At 41.5% G+C, this 15,751-nt stretch overlaps 1 protein-coding gene across 4 annotated transcripts in view; it reads left to right on the top strand.

Moving 5' to 3' along the window:
• The window catches only part of PNPT1 (polyribonucleotide nucleotidyltransferase 1), a 76,902-nt gene that overhangs the window by 15,354 nt on the left and 45,797 nt on the right, over positions 1 to 15,751 (top strand). For all 4 annotated transcript variants that reach the window (XR_007355630.2, XM_048842837.2, XM_075127194.1 and 1 more), the window contains exons 11-21: positions 226 to 283; positions 2,012 to 2,108; positions 2,205 to 2,307; positions 4,750 to 4,820; positions 7,103 to 7,139; positions 9,570 to 9,636; positions 9,731 to 9,820; positions 10,294 to 10,347; positions 10,454 to 10,563; positions 11,501 to 11,572; positions 11,677 to 11,740. Coding sequence is in view for 3 of the 4 variants with exons in the window: in XM_048842837.2 (XP_048698794.1) it covers positions 226 to 283; positions 2,012 to 2,108; positions 2,205 to 2,307; positions 4,750 to 4,820; positions 7,103 to 7,139; positions 9,570 to 9,636; positions 9,731 to 9,820; positions 10,294 to 10,347; positions 10,454 to 10,563; positions 11,501 to 11,572; positions 11,677 to 11,740 (823 nt within the window). In the remaining variant the exon portion in view is untranslated. The remainder of the gene's footprint in view (positions 1 to 225; positions 284 to 2,011; positions 2,109 to 2,204; positions 2,308 to 4,749; positions 4,821 to 7,102; positions 7,140 to 9,569; positions 9,637 to 9,730; positions 9,821 to 10,293; positions 10,348 to 10,453; positions 10,564 to 11,500; positions 11,573 to 11,676; positions 11,741 to 15,751) is intronic.

Genomic DNA, 15,751 nt, shown 5'->3' with positions numbered 1-15,751 from the left:
TGTCTCTGTAATATCCTGGGACCAACTTGGCTACAGTTACAGTGCAGTACTATAAATAAGTTATCACAGGTTCTTCTCTTGGAGATTGTTGTTTCAGTATGTAATGATTCCTTGTGCTTAGATTCGTTGCTATGATTATCTCATTGCTAGACAGCTGTGCAGAACTTCAAGATTGTTGCTTTATTGTTAGTCTGCAATATCAGTGGTAATGTAAATCTTATCTAGATTTCTAGAGATGAAGCAGTTAACAAGATAAGACTTGAAACAGAAGAACAGTTGAAAGGTATTGTACTCTGTAATATTTGTACAATTTTAATAAAATTGGGCACTGAACTTGAGGCCAGTATTCACTACCATAATATAAATACAGTCCTGTAACATTATTTTGAAAAGAAAGATTGCTGTTTATGGAGACCTGCAAAGGATGTAACTTTTTTTTAGATTGGTCTTGTGCCCTTTTCTTGATGTATAAAGTGGGCCTGAACACTTTTTGCTTTTATTTACATATATAAAATATATAATTTTTTTTTCTGTTTGTAGCTTAGAAACACCAGAAATTTCTGCTTTGGTGTTCCTTGGTTTTGCTGGAATGCCTGTTTTAGATCTCAGATGTTTATTGTAAGCCCTTACATCTTCATTGAAGGGACATAAGGGTGCTGAATCTTGAACAAAGGCTTCCTTTATCCAAAATGTTAATTAGTCATAAGTTTTAAGAAAACCTGTTTTAAATTGTCTTTGGACCCCAGGTTAAAAACCAGTGGTATAGCACAAAGATGAGCATAGTATTTTGTTACTGAAATTCCAATTTAAAACTTGATACAAAATACTGAATTATAAGAACTAACACTGAAATAATACTGCATTGCATGAAATGGTCATGTGTAGTATATAACACAGGATGAGGCCCAGTACTTTGTGTGTATGCTTTGGCTTAGCTCTGGCCAGTTTACCTGAAGATATGTGTTCTCGGCATGTAGGGGAAAGAAGGGGATTGCCATTCCCCTGTTCAACAGGTCTATTATAGTGTCTTTATACTTCCAGTCTCCCACATGAATGCACAGTCCCATTTGAGTTTATTAGGGTGTTTACTCCCAAGGGAAGTACAATAAATGCTCTTTGTTCTTGGAGCTGGCAAACTCCTGAGTTCTGCTCACTTTTGCATAAATAGCTGAGAAAGAAAAGACTCTTATCAAGTCTGCTCCCTTTGCTTGGGAGCAGAGTACTGAACAGATAGCAGTTATTACTGAGGTAGTTAGAAGCTATATCACTGCAGTAATCAGCCTGTGTCTACCTCCTCAAACTCCTAATGGTGAGGAGGAAAGATATTGCCACTGAACACCCCTTTTCCACATGCTGGGGAGGGGGGGACATAATAGAAAAAAGGCTTACTTCTCCTCCTTCCCTACCTTCACATTGTAAAGGAGCACAAGAAAAAACTAATGTATGTGAAGGGAGTTGAGGATGCACCTCAGGTTCTCACCTCCCCATCCCTACTTGCCCCTGGAAAAAAAAAATAAAGCTATGTGTCTCTGTAAGCGGTCCAGCCAACTGTGAAATCCTCAAACCTCAGGGTATGGAAGTCTGAGGTGATATTGTGCACGTCTTACTGACTTAGACCCTGTACCGCTCAGGATTGGCACTGTTGCAGTCCATTTGTTTTTACTCTTTTGAAATGTTTGTGTTTCAGCAGCAATAGAAAGCAAGTCTTCTTATTCCTCTTGGTCCTACCAGTCTGAGAGTAGTGGAGCACCGACTTCTGTAGCTGCCAGTATTAAAACTTTGTGTTAATTAGAAGGATACTCTTTGAGCAGTAGACCTGGTAATAGATCTGGAACCACCTATGTGATTTACCCAATTTCTAACCGTTTGGAGAGTGCTCCCAATTGTGAATAACATGTATAGCAACACAACGGGCTTCTGTTGTACCCTAATGCTGGCCACAGTGCTTATTACAGAGCTTCTTTTCCAACTTTAGAAGCTTGGAGTTCTAATTTGTGTTTGGTATCTCTAGAGAAATTTCCAGAGGCTGAGTCTTATGAAATTATGGAATCCTTTAATGTTATTTCAAAGGATATTTTTAGAAGCTTTATTCTGAATGAATACAGAAGGTAAATGCACAGAATCCTTTTTGAATAAACTCTTTGCAAATATTTCCCCATAATTATGGTTTTCTTGACTTTATAGTTCATATTTTATTTCTATAGGTGTGATGGTAGAGACTTGACTTCTCTCAGAAATATCAGTTGTGAAGTAGATATGTTTAAAACACTTCATGGATCAGCATTATTTCAGAGAGGTCAAACACAGGTAATACTTTCAAACATCAGAGTTGTAGTTTTCATAACCTGAAAGTTTCCATTAACCATGACATTTGTTATTTCTCAATCAAGTAATTATTGAAAACACCTTGCATACCTTCCAGTGTAAGAAAGTATAAATGCATTGTGTGCTATTCACGTTCAGTTTAATATTGCCTGGCTCCCATTAGAAGAAACAATGTACAGAACTAAACTGTTTGCTGTTCCAGTGGAAACTTCAAAATAACATTGCAAAACATAGTTACCTAGAAGTATTCCGTTAAGCAGAATCACATGTCCACTTTCAGCCTTTTTAAAGTTCCTGAAGAAGGCCCAGCAACTGAAACTTGGGCCTGCAAACATGCTTTTCTGTAATTCCATTTAATAAGTTGTAATTTCCTTTCAGAGTGGTTCACAGTAATACTGCTTATTACTTTCATTAATACATAAAATACTTATTTTTAACCCTCTCTATGCATTACTTATAAAAAGAAAGTATGTGAGTTTTACATTAAAACTATTCTTTGCCGAAAAACAGCAGTGTGTGTGCATTGTTTAGTTCAATGATCAGGTTCACTTAAAATAGAATTGTCTAGTTTATCTGAACTACTACTGTATAGGAGACTGCCAAGCAGTTTTTCTGCAAATCTTTTTAAAAGTTATGTATTCAGATACATTTTATATCAAAGTTCAGAGTGGTGTGGAGGGGAGAGGGAGTCCTTTCTAAAACAGGCTAGAGGATCTGCGTGTTGAGTTTCTGATCTGAGACCTCTTACTAGACCTCTGTTTCACCGCCATCTTTCTTCTAGGGATGGATTGATTCTCATCTGTCTAGCTCAGGGGCAACCTTTCAGAAGTGGTGTGCCGAGTCTTCATTTATTCACTTTAATTTAAGGTTTTGCGTGCCAGTAATACATTTTAACATTTTTTAGAGGGTCTCTCTCTATAAGTCTATATATTATATAACTAAACTATTGTTGTATGTAAACAAGGTTTTCAAAATATTTAAGAAGCTTCATTTAAAATTTAATTAAAATGCTGATCTTATGCCGCTGGCCCACTCATCGTGTTTCCGGCCTGGGGTTCCGTTCACCTAGGCTGGCAGCGGGCTGAGTGGGGCCTGTGGCCAGGACCCCGGCTGGCAAGGGGCAGGCAGCCAGAACCCCAGACCTGCAGCGGGCTGAGTGGCTCAGCCCACTGCTGGTCTGGGGTTCTGTCCGCCGTCTCCTGTCAGCCAGGGTCCCAGCTGCTGGCCTCGCTCAGCCTGCTGCGGGTCTGGAGTCCTGGCCCTCTCCACATAGAGTAGGTACCTACCTTCTCCCTGGTTCTAGCCATTCTCTTCCTCTCTCTGCACTGAGATGAGGGTGGGAGTGTGCTGAGAACAGGGCTGGGGGTGAAGGAGCAGGTTGGGGTGCAGGGTCTGGCCAGGAGCTAGAATGAGGAAGGGGCCTCAGGGTTGGGGCAGGAGGTTTGGGTGTGGAGCGCTTACCTGGGCAGCTCCCATTTGGTGCTCAGGGTGGGAGTGGGGATGTGGGGGGTGCAAGAGTCAGGGCATGGGGTGTGGAGGGGCTGGGTATGTGTGGGGGGTGCCGGAGTCAGGGCTGGGGTTGTGGGGGTGGTGCAGGGGTCAGGGCAGAGGCCTGAGTGTGTGTGAGGAGGGTTCAGGGGTGAGGGCAGAGGGCTGGGGGTGTGGTCTGGGGTTGTGAGGGTGCTCCCAGCCCCCTGCCCTGAGCGGCTCACGGCAGGGGGCTGGAGGGGATATGTCCTGATTCCATCACCTTCCCCAAGGTCCCCAGAGCAGAGCACGCTTCGGCTCCACTTTTACCTTTCCCGCTTGCTCCGAAGCAAGGGCTGTCAGCTGATCAGCGGGCCACAGGGAGGGAGCGGAGGAGGGGCAGGAACGCAGCATGCTGGGGGGAAGAGGCGGGGGGAGGGGGAAGCTTGCCTGCCCCACAAGGAGAGAACAGTGGGCAGGGGGCAGAAAAGAGCGGGCTGGGCAGGATTTTTAGTGGCATGCTGCTGTCTGCCCGGGTCTGGCAGATAGCAGCGTGACATTAAAAATTGGCTCACGTGCAGTCTTTGGCACGCGTGCCATAGGTTGCTGACTCCTGGTCTAGCTCTTTAACTGGTTAATAGGGGAGTCATTAACTGAGATAATTCCTATCTCTTAAGGTGAAAATGCTACCTCTGTAGTACTCCATACTTTTGCTAGGCCAGGCAGAGAGAGCCAGGAATCAATCCGTTTCCTTACAGACTGGTGGACATTTACAAGACCAAGTTCTGATTCTATCAACGTCTTTATTGTAAAGAAACCTATTGAGAATTGATGTTTGACAAAAATCACAACAGAAACTTTCCGAATCAACTCTCCTTAAATCTTTGTGCCCAATATAAATAGCTTTAAATGATCATAAACTGTGTGAGTTTTCATTGTCCCTTTTTTTTGTTCTAGGTTCTCTGTACAGTTACATTTGATTCACTAGAATCAAGTGTAAAATCTGATCTTATCACAACAGCTGTGAGGTATGTGCCTTCTTATCTTCTTTCGCTTTGTTGCTTTTATAATAAATGAGCATGGGTAATTTAAACAGTTGATAAATGGTACTTGAACTGAATATGTATTCATCAAGATTTTCAAAAATGGATGTCTAAAATTAGGTTTCTAAATAAGTGGCCTGATTTTCAAAAGTGCCAAATGCCCAGCAGCTCTTTGGAATTGCCTTTAGTCATTGGTTATGATTATAGTGGCTCAGTAGTTACAAACAATAAATCAGAATATATTGCAAGAAAATATTCTCTTTTTAAATAATGAGACCAAGTAAAAAGATTACTAAATGTGTAAAAACTCTGCATAAATGTGCCAAATTATAGCATTTTTAAAAACAGATTTATAATTTTTTCCAAGTATTAATGTAATAATGAAAACAGTGTACACCTTTTATGCTTTCAATGTATGTTCTCTACAGATAATGTTCAGTAATGTGCTGTTGTGTCGATTCAGTACATGCAACACGTGGAGCAACATATTTGTACATGTTAGCAACTACCTTTCCAGTGACTTTAGGTGGCGCTAGCCAAGCATAATGTAGTTTTGACTCACCCAGAATAAATAAAATTGTCAGATGAGTGACAAGTAAGTAGATTACTTCAAGTAATCTATTCCAAAGACCCTAATTTGTCAGAAGAAAAATCTTCTTAGCTGGTTAAGAAGTTGGTCATACTTCAGTTTTAATTACCTCACTGATAGGGTTGCCAGTTTTGGTTGGAGGTTTCATTACATGACATCTTTAATTACTAGAGATTCCAGGACAATCCTGGAGGGTTGGAAACCCCACTCACTGAAATGAACTGAGAGTTAGTCTGCATTGTGGGGTAATGTGTACTACATGGGTGTGATTTCTAAAATGCACTAACATGCTGTGTATTAATTGGTCCATAGTGGTGGCTTATACTGATATAGTTTATTCCCCTTCCCCATGGTAGATCTTACTCCTGGGGGAATTCTGCGCCACTGCACACAAACAGAATTCACAACCCTCGCAGATTCACACAGCCCCCCCCCCCCCCCCCGATAATACATTCTGCGGGAAAGGCACCAGAAGAAAGGGCAGTTAGCTGTGAAGAGGGAGGGGTAGAGGCTGTCTTCCTCTCAGCACTTTTCCCACGGGGCCAGGTGAGGAGGCATGGGATATGGGGGGGAAACAGAGCGGGGCACACGGGACTGGGGGGAGGGGTCACACAGACTAAGGTTCAGAAGGCCTAGTGTGGGAGCAGACTGGGGTGGTGACACAGGAGCTGGTGGGGTGACAACACTGAGCCAGGGGCTGAATGGAGTGGGGGGAGGGGGGTGGGAGCAGGGACATATGGGGACAGAGGAAGTGGGTTGTCTGAGTGGGAGTGCAGGGGCACTTGGGGATGGGGGGAGGAGGGATGGCGGGGTGTGTGTGTGTGTGTGTCCAGGGACACATGGGGACAGTGGCAGATGTGCCTGACAGAGGCTAGGGATCAGCCAGGGTCTGCATAGGAGAGGCTCCACAACTCCCTAACAATGTGTCTGGTTTTTTGGGAGGTGTGAGGCAGTTCCATACTTCTCCCAACCACACCAACAACCCTCCAAGTTCACTGCCAGGCTCCTTCGCAGCAGTTACTTCCCTCTCCCTCAACTCCTGCGTAACTCCCCAAAGCCTTTGCACTGCTTCTGAGGGGTGTGGGAAATACAGTTCTGTAATTGAGTAATAATTCATTTAAACTACAAGTTCTGTATTAACATGCCTAGTAAGGAATCTATTTGTCAAAAAACATTTCCTGAATCTTTTTTGTTTCAAACATACTTGCTGACAGGTATTTTGAAATAAATTACCAAAATAATTGAAACTGTCATGATTATACTGTCATTTTGACAAGTGAAATATGCAGAATTTTAATATTGTGTGAAGAATTTGTAAATATTTGCTGCAGAATTTTCCCAGGAGTAAGGAGCTACACGAGAAAAGCATCTCTTATACCAATTTAACTGTGTCCAAACTGGGAGGGGGGCTTTTACTGTTTTAACTATAGCAGTGTAGTTAAAATGGTACAATTTTTGTGTGTAGACAAGGTCTTCAATTCATGTACTACTGGGAAAAAGCAATAGAAAACGGTCTTGCTGTTCAGCTGGTTCATTGAAACACTTCCCCTGCTTCACTTCCATGTTTATAGACATCTGTATTTAGTGATAATGGAGCTATGTAACCTTTTAATCCTACTCTAAATGGAGGCTGATGTCAGTTGCTCCTGTATGATGCTGTCTTATTTTTAATTTCTAGTGGAATAAAAGATAAAAACTTTATGCTGCATTATGAGGTAAGATAGCTTTGCTGTGTTTCACATGTTTTGTTGCATATTTCACAAACATTAATATGCCTAAGTTTATTAATAAAATTTTAAGCAAGCTCTCTTATACCATAAGCAATTCTCATTCTTTGGGATTTGCTCAAAATATTTCACAAAGCAGATATAATTTCCAAATCTGTTATATTACAAGTGCTTTTGGTGATTTTTGCTTTATGAATAAGTTTGTGATTGTATGATAGAAAAATGAAGATATAGTTTACTTGTGGTTAGCTTGCCTCCCTTGATCCTCTGTTATCTTGCAACTGCGTTACAGTAGAACTTCAGAGTTACGAATACCTTGGAAATTCAGGTTGTTTGTAACTCCAAAATGTTCCTAACTCTGAATAAAATGTTGTGGTGGTTGTTCTTTCAAAAGTTTACAACTGAATGAACACTGACTTAATACAGCTTTGAAACTTTACTATGCAGAAGAAAAATGCTGCTTTTCTTAATTTTTAGTAGTTTATGGTTAACACAGTGCTGTACTGTTTGCCTTTTTTTTTTCTTTCTCTGTGCTGGTGCTTGATTGTATACTTCCAATTCCAAATGAGGTGTATGGTTGACTTATCAGTTCGTAACTCTGAGGTTCTGCTGTAGTCTTTGACCACAAATGTTGTTTTGCATTAATTAAATGCAAATCCAGGATATATCTGGGGTGGTCAACTATCAGGGAGTAATGGTGCCGGAGAGGAAATGCTTTCGCTGAATTTTCACTGCCTCCTAGCACCTACTATTAAAAGTAGAGAGAATGCAGAAAAGGAAGAAAGAAAGAAGGTGGAGGAAGTTTTAAAAAAAAAAAAAAAGGTCGAGAGATGGGAAGAAACAAGACTAGTGTAGGGATGACGGGTAAAGGCAAACACAGGAATGGGGGAGATAACAGTTAAGGCATTAAACACTGGTGATCATACATAATAAATTTAAGTTTGTGTATTTCAGAAAATTAGTATCATTTGCTTGGTGGAGTGAAATTGACAGCAAACTAGATCATTATGAAGTAAATCAGATTACTCCTGCTAACTAAAGCCATGGAACATAAATTGGACTAACGATCTGTCTAGTTCATTATTGTGTCTCCAACAATGTCTAGTATCAGACACTTCGGAGGAAAGTGCAAAAATCCCCCAAATAGAAAATGTATAAAATGAAATTTCTTTAGTTGATAAAGAATTTTACAGTTGATGACTTCAAAAGTTTATACAAAAATGTGGAGTCCGGTGGCACCTTAAAGACTAGCAGATTTATTCGGGCATGAGATTTTGTGGGTAAAAAAACCCACTTCAGATGCATGGAGTGAAAATTACAGATGTAGACATCATTATACTGACACATGAAGGGGAGGGAGTTACCTTACAAATGGAGAACCAGTGTTGACTAGGCCAATTCAGTCAGGGTGGATGTGGTCCACTCCCAATAATTGATGAGGAGGTGTTAATACCAAGCAAGGGAAAATTGCTTTTGTAGTGAGCCAGCCACTCATAGTCTCTATTCAAGCCCAAATTAATGGTGTTAAGTTTGCAAATGAATTGTAGCTCTGCAGTTTCTCGTTGAAGTCTGTTTTTGAAGTTTATTTTTTGTTGTTGTTGAAGGATGGCTACTTTTAAATTGTTCCAGGGAGACTGAAGTGTTCTCCTACTGGCTTTTGTATGTTACAGTTCCTGATGTCCATTTGTGTCCATGTATTCTTTTGTGTAGAGACTGTCCGGTTTGGCCAATGTACATGGCAGAGGGGCATTGCTGGCACATGATGGCATATATCACATTAGTAGATGTGCAGGTGAATGAGCCCCTGATTGTGTGGCTGATGTGGTTGGGTCCTCTGATCGTGTCTCTAGAGTAGATATGGGGACAGTCAGCAACGGGGTTTGTTACAGGGATTGGTTCCTGGGTTAGTGTTTCTGTGGCGTGGTGAGTATTTGCTTCAGGTTGTGGGGCTATCTGTAAGCAAGGACTGGCCTGCCTCCCAAGGTGTGTGAGAGTGAGGGGTCATTTTCCAGGATAGGTTGTAAATCACTGATGATGTGCTGGAGAGGTTTTAGCTGGGGGCTGTGCATGATGGCCAGTGGTGTTCTGTTTTCCTTGTTGGGCCTGTCCTGTAGTAGGTGACTTCTGGGTACCCATCTGACTCTGTCAATCTGTTTCCTCACTTCCCCAAGTGGATATTGTAGTTTTAAGAATGCTTGATAAAGCTCTTGTAGGTGTTCGTCTTTGTCTGAGGGATTGGAGCAAATGTGGTTGTACAAGTGTACATGCGGTTTATACAAGTGACTAATGTATTTTATTTTCTTGATACTCATGCTTTTGGGAGGGTATTAATGCTTGTTTTGAGGCAAACAAGCAATCAAAGAAGGAAAGGGTACCACATGCTACTTTACTTGCTATATGAAAATTACATTTTTCTAGTTTCCTCCTTATGCAACTAATGAGATTGGCAAAGTTACTGGTGTGAACAGAAGAGAACTTGGACATGGTGAGTGATATCTAGAGAAGTTAAACTTTATTATTGTAGTACTCCGTTTAATCACTTTTTTTATTGATAGAGTATTTTGTACCTTTAAATACAGGTGCACTTGCAGAGAAAGCTTTGAAGCCAGTTATTCCTCAAGATTTCCCTTTCACAATAAGGGTTACTTCAGAAGTCTTGGAGTCAAATGGTATTAAAATTTCATTTTCATTTTTTTACCTAATGGCAAAGACCAAATATGCTTTTTTTAAATTCCTTGTATTAGATGAACTATGCTAATAGTTCTAACTAATTAATTTGGTTTTCTATTTAATGATGCTAGATGGATTCTTAGTTGAAATTCTGAAAATGACATGGATTCACATGTTTCTGATCCTCAGTTATGGTTGTTAGAGAATTGCTTTAACTTGCAAAGCGGTAGACCTCAAATAAAAGAGGAAGACATAAACTGAAGATTAATAAATTGCATATTGCCCACAAATTTTTCTGATGAAGTTCACTCTTCTAAACCCTTTGTGATAGGAAGTGTATTCCATTGAATTTCTGGGGAACCCTGTCACCTGGCCAGTAAGGGGTTTAATTTTAGAATTACTGAAGAACTTCTCTTGCTAATTTTGCTTGTTACTTTTGATCAATACATCTCCATTCTCTGACTCTCTGTAGGATCTTCTTCAATGGCTTCAGTATGTGGTGGAAGTTTGGCATTAATGGATGCAGGTACAATATGTAAAATGCATACAGAGGATAAATTCATTAATTTGTTAAATGGCTATAAATTTGAGCATGACAAGATAATACAAATAATTTAATTTATTGCTATTAGGAGTCCCAATATCAGCTGCTGTGGCAGGTGTAGCAGTAGGATTGGTTACCAGATGTGATCCTGAGAAAAATGGAGAAATTGAGGATTATCGTTTGTTGACAGACATCCTAGTGAGTGTTTTTAGTAGGTTCTCCGCCCGCCTTTGTTTCCTCCTGTCAGATAAAGCTTCCAAAATCTCTCTTGCAATATTTCTCCAGAATACTTTGGGAACATGTAATACCAAATTACTGAAAAGTTGTGGATGTATTTTCTGTTTTGGGGGTTTTCCTTCCTTTTGGGGGAAGATCTCCTTAAGCATATCTATTAACCATATCTTAATTGTATGCATTTCCTTTAAGCTCAGTTAACTTCTCCACTTCTAGTGAGTTCTGCCTCTTCCATTTGGGGGAAGAGGCGGCACAGCTTAGGTCATGCCTACACTAGCACTTACGTCAACAAAACTTTTGTCACTCGGAGGTGTAAAAAAACACATCCCTGAGTGACATACATTTTGCTGCCATAAGCGCTCATGTGCACAGTGCTATGTCGGCAGGAGATGCTCTCCCATGACATAGCTACTGCCGTTTGTTGAGCTGGTTGTATTATGTCGACAAGAGAGCTCTCTCCTGTTGGCATAACGCAGCTATATGAGCAATCTTGCAGCGGCACAGCTGTATTGGTGCAGCTGTGCCATTGTAAGCTTGTAAGTGTAGACATGTCCTTAGATACCTACCTTCAGTGCCACTCTGTTTGTTGATTGACAAGCCGTGTATTTTGAGTAAGGCTTCTACCTTTTCTTCTCCCCAGATAGCTGGTTCTTCAGTGAGTCTGGAATAACTCATAGAATGCTCGGGGGAAATGTTCAGAGTTAATAAAGAATAGTGAAATAGTACTAAAGAAAGGCATTGAAGTCTTAAAAGAAGCAACTTTCAATCTAGCAAACAAAAAACTGTGGCTTATAGGTATGAGGGTGTGACCTAGGAAATGTTAAGCATGGCCCTTTACTGCAGTATCAAATGTGGATTTAATTTGGCTTGTTTAAAGTACTTGTTTTCATGTACCCCATAGGGAATTGAAGATTACAATGGTGATATGGACTTCAAAATGGCTGGTACGAATAAAGGAATAACTGCTTTGCAGGTATCTTAATTTATTACATCTCCTTAAAATGAAATATAGAAAATATCACTGGACAACAGCCCTTCCTTACATATTGATGTCACTTAACTCTTTTTCCACATTAGGCTGATATAAAACTACCAGGGATACCACTAAAAATTGTAATGGAAGCCATCCAACAAGCCACAGGTAAGTCCATATTTATATGTTGTACAAATTTTAACAGACTAATTCCTAACTTTTTAATATTTTCGTACCTACGAAACTCTCATCCTATCTGAACGATCAGTGTGCTGTGGATTGCTAAGATTGAACTTCTGTACATGCTCCTGTATAAAAAGAGTTAAATACTTGAACTCACATACTGTCTCCAGAAAGTCTGGCAGTTCCCAGCTCTCTTATAAATTCCAAATCCTGTCAAGAGCTAGGTAAAATATTTGTTACTTGTTCACATAGGCTGCAATTAATAAAAGAGAATGTAAAAGTGCACTGCATGCAGACAATGGGATACTAATGGTTACCAATCCATCACAATATAAATCATATATTGTGGCAGAAATTCAATGATTCTATCAGACTATTAAACTAATACTGAATTTGAAATATTAATTTTTTGGCTGGAAGATCTATGATTAAACAGTTGCAGCCTACGTTTGAGTTTGGTTGGTCTAAACAAAGGATTTAGGAATCAATATTTCTCCTACTCTCAATTGGCTATACGAAATTAACTTTCTTCCCTTTATTTCAAAATGACTTGCTGGATCAGAAAAATACTAAATTTGTCTTGAGTTGGCCATATATCAATGGGAAAAATGAAAGTTTTGGTAACCAATTCCATTTCAGACCCTACCACCCAGGTACCAAAAGGAACTCTAAAGGAATTTCAAATAAAAATTGTGTGGAAAAATAAGTTCCCAAGAGTAAATAAGAAAACTCTCTGTGGACCCACTCTGAAAGGCGGAATATTGATATTCTAGTTTTAGCTTATTTGCAACTAAATCATTATATCAACTCCCAGAGCATTATATCAAATCATATGTAATAAACCCAAGTTTCAGGAGACAATTAAGAAGGATAGAAATGCTAATTACGGGAAAGGCTGCCTCAGAGGGCCTGATCACTACATGATGCAACAAATTCTTCCTGATTGACCTAGAAGGCTACCATTAGGGGTAAATGGGAAAAGGCTCTGAAAACAGATACCACTTTGGAGCAGAGGAAGATATCTGAAGAAAGGACAAAACTTCATCTATTTGTGTAAATGTTAAGGAAATTTGTTACAAAATACCGTACTCCATTTGAGCTAAAAAAAAAAAAAAATTGGACTAATAAACGCTGAAGAGAATGTGGATGAATAGGGATCTTTATAATGGGAATGCCCTAAGATGATAATTTGAAGGAAAATAATATATAGAATTTTCAAAGTAACTAAAATTAGGCTACATGTAGAACCCATAGTGATTGTTAGTTTACGATCTGAAGGAGATTATTGATTTTTGGGGAGGACCTATTGATAACACAGTTACTATGAACAGCCAGGTGTGTGATGGCTTATTTTTTTGGAAAAAGACAGATCCCCACTCCAAACTGGCTTTAAAAGATGTGGCTTCTGCCGCGAGGCAGTGCCTAGATCCAGTGGTCACTCTAAATGTGTGAGGTGCCTTGGAGAGATGTGCATTCATTGCAGCAACTTGAAGGCACGAGCCCGCTGAGACTGGGACCTGAAGATGAATCTAATGGAGAAATCACTTCTCCCAGGATCAGACAAGGACGACCACAGGTCCTCAGGAAAGTGCTCACCAGAGCGGTCTGAATCGTCAGTGAGCACAGCTCCGTCCTCCTCAGAAAAGAGGGAGAAAGCCTCGATCTCTCTGCAGTGGGAACCACAGAAAAAGAAACGGTCCCCTGCATGGTCTCTACCCGCGGTGCTGACAGCTAAGAGAGTGGGTACATATGACTCTCCATGCTGCAGAGCCGAAAGACAAAAAGAAGTAATTGAGACCTAAGCCACCAAATGTCTCCTTCACGGCACTGACACATACGGCACCGACAATTGAACCGGCACCGACCAAGCTCCCGCCCCCAGTACTGTCCACGTCGTTACTATCAACATCTATCTTGGCACCGACATTCATGGCCGGCACTGCCCAAATCGAACCACAAGCCTCCTAGTCAACAAAACAATACGACTGTGCCGACACCATCAGTACCGCAACACTTCCTTGCACACACTGACATAACCATACCATCGCTACCACAGTCAACCCTCAGCACTGAGGGATCGCCAGTTTTAATGCAGCCAACCTCTCCAATGGCCCTTATGGATAGTGTCAGATGAGCAAAAGGAAGGAGTCTTCTCTCCACACCTCTCACCCATATCCCAAAGGAAAGAGGCGCAGGGCTCACTGAAGACCAAAAGAAAACAAGTGGAACCACCCTTTCCATGGTTGGGACAACCATGGATGCGCCCCCCCATGCCTTTCCCCTTTCAATGACCTATGTGGAACTCATGGGCAGTATATAAGGCCCAATACACCGCACCCTCCTCACCACAAAGGGGAGAATTACAGTCCCCACCAGGATCACCAGTTCCCGCTACATCACTGGGACCAGACAACACAACACAAGAACCCGAGGGGGACATGGGCAATGAAGATACCTGGCCCGCATATAACTCATCCTCCTCTCCGGACGAAGCCATCATGCCACCTCCACCAACAATGGCGGATTACGTCAAACAATTCCAGGAATTGTTTAAAAGGGTAGTAACCAGTCAGGACATCCCCCTGGAGGAAGTCCAGGAAAACCAGCACAAACTACTGCAAATCCTATAGCTATCAGCCACCTCTAAGATAGCTCTTCTTATAAATGATTCGATTCTCGAACCTGCCGACACAGTATGGCAAACACCGGCATCTACCCCTCCAACATGCAAACGTGCAGACAGGAAGTACTATGTACCAGCCAAGGCCATGGACTTCCTATACACTCACCCACAACCTAACTCATTGGTAGTGGATGCCGCAACCCACAGGGTGAAACAAACCCAACAATGAGCAGTGCCACAGGACAAGGAACACAAGGGATGGAACTTACTGGGCAGGAAGGTATACAGCTCATCCACGCTACAGTTTCACATTGCGAACTATAGTGCCCTTCTTGCTAAATATGATCATGATAATTATAATAAGCTCTTTGAATTTGCCTTAGAATTTGCTCTTTGAATTTGCCTCTCGTGAGGACAAGAGAGCAGAACTAAAGACAGTATTTGTAGAGGGTTGGTTAGTCTCCAGGATGGCATTACAAGCTGCCCTGGACATAGCCAATATTGCTGCACGTTCGACTGCGACGACCATCGCAATGTGGAGAACATCGTGACTCCAAGCATCTGGCATACCTAAAGAGATGCAATTAGAAGTGGAGGACTTACCATTTGATAAAGACAAACTTCTCTTGGCGAAAACTGATTAAGTCCCTCACACAATGAAGGACCCTTGTGCCAGACTATGCACATTAGGCATTTATACTCCTCCCCACAAAAAGAGGCGTTACCAGCCATACCAGTGCTCACAAGACACTCAGTTTAATCGCCCGCAATCCAGACCTTCCAAGGCGACCAGACAGAAAAACAGACCGCCAAGCTGGAGACAGACGCAGCCACAACATGCAGCGTCCCAACCTTCAGGCAACAAGCCTCTTCAGGGACCTCTCTCATGAGCATCTTCTCAGACTGGAAGTAGAATGCCTACTACAGTTAGGAGCCGTGGAACCTGTACCAACAAAATACAGGGGGAAGGAATTTTACTTCCATTATTTTTTGACACAGAAGAAAAGCAGGGGATGGCTCCCAGTTCTAGATCTCCAAAAACTCAACAAATTTGTTCCCTCCAAAAAGTTCAAGATGGTCACTCTAGGCACAATAATGCCTACGCTGGAACAGGGGAACTGGTTTTCATCCCTCAACCTGCAAGACGCATATTTCCTCATCACGATTCATCCAGCCCACAGACTATTCCTCTGATTTACAGTCGGACACGAACATTTCCAGTACTGTGTACTCCCATTTGGCCTTTCCACGGCACCGAGGGTGTTCTCCAAGACCCTAGCAGTTGTCACAGCACACTTACACAGATGTAGGATCATAATCTTCCCCTGCCTCAACACCTGCCTTCTCAAAGGATGCACCTATGCAGAGACAGA

Source organism: Caretta caretta, chromosome 3, assembly GCF_965140235.1.
Source record: "Caretta caretta isolate rCarCar2 chromosome 3, rCarCar1.hap1, whole genome shotgun sequence".
Taxonomy (NCBI): Eukaryota; Metazoa; Chordata; order Testudines; family Cheloniidae; genus Caretta; species Caretta caretta.
This window is presented reverse-complemented; position numbering and strand designations above follow the sequence as displayed.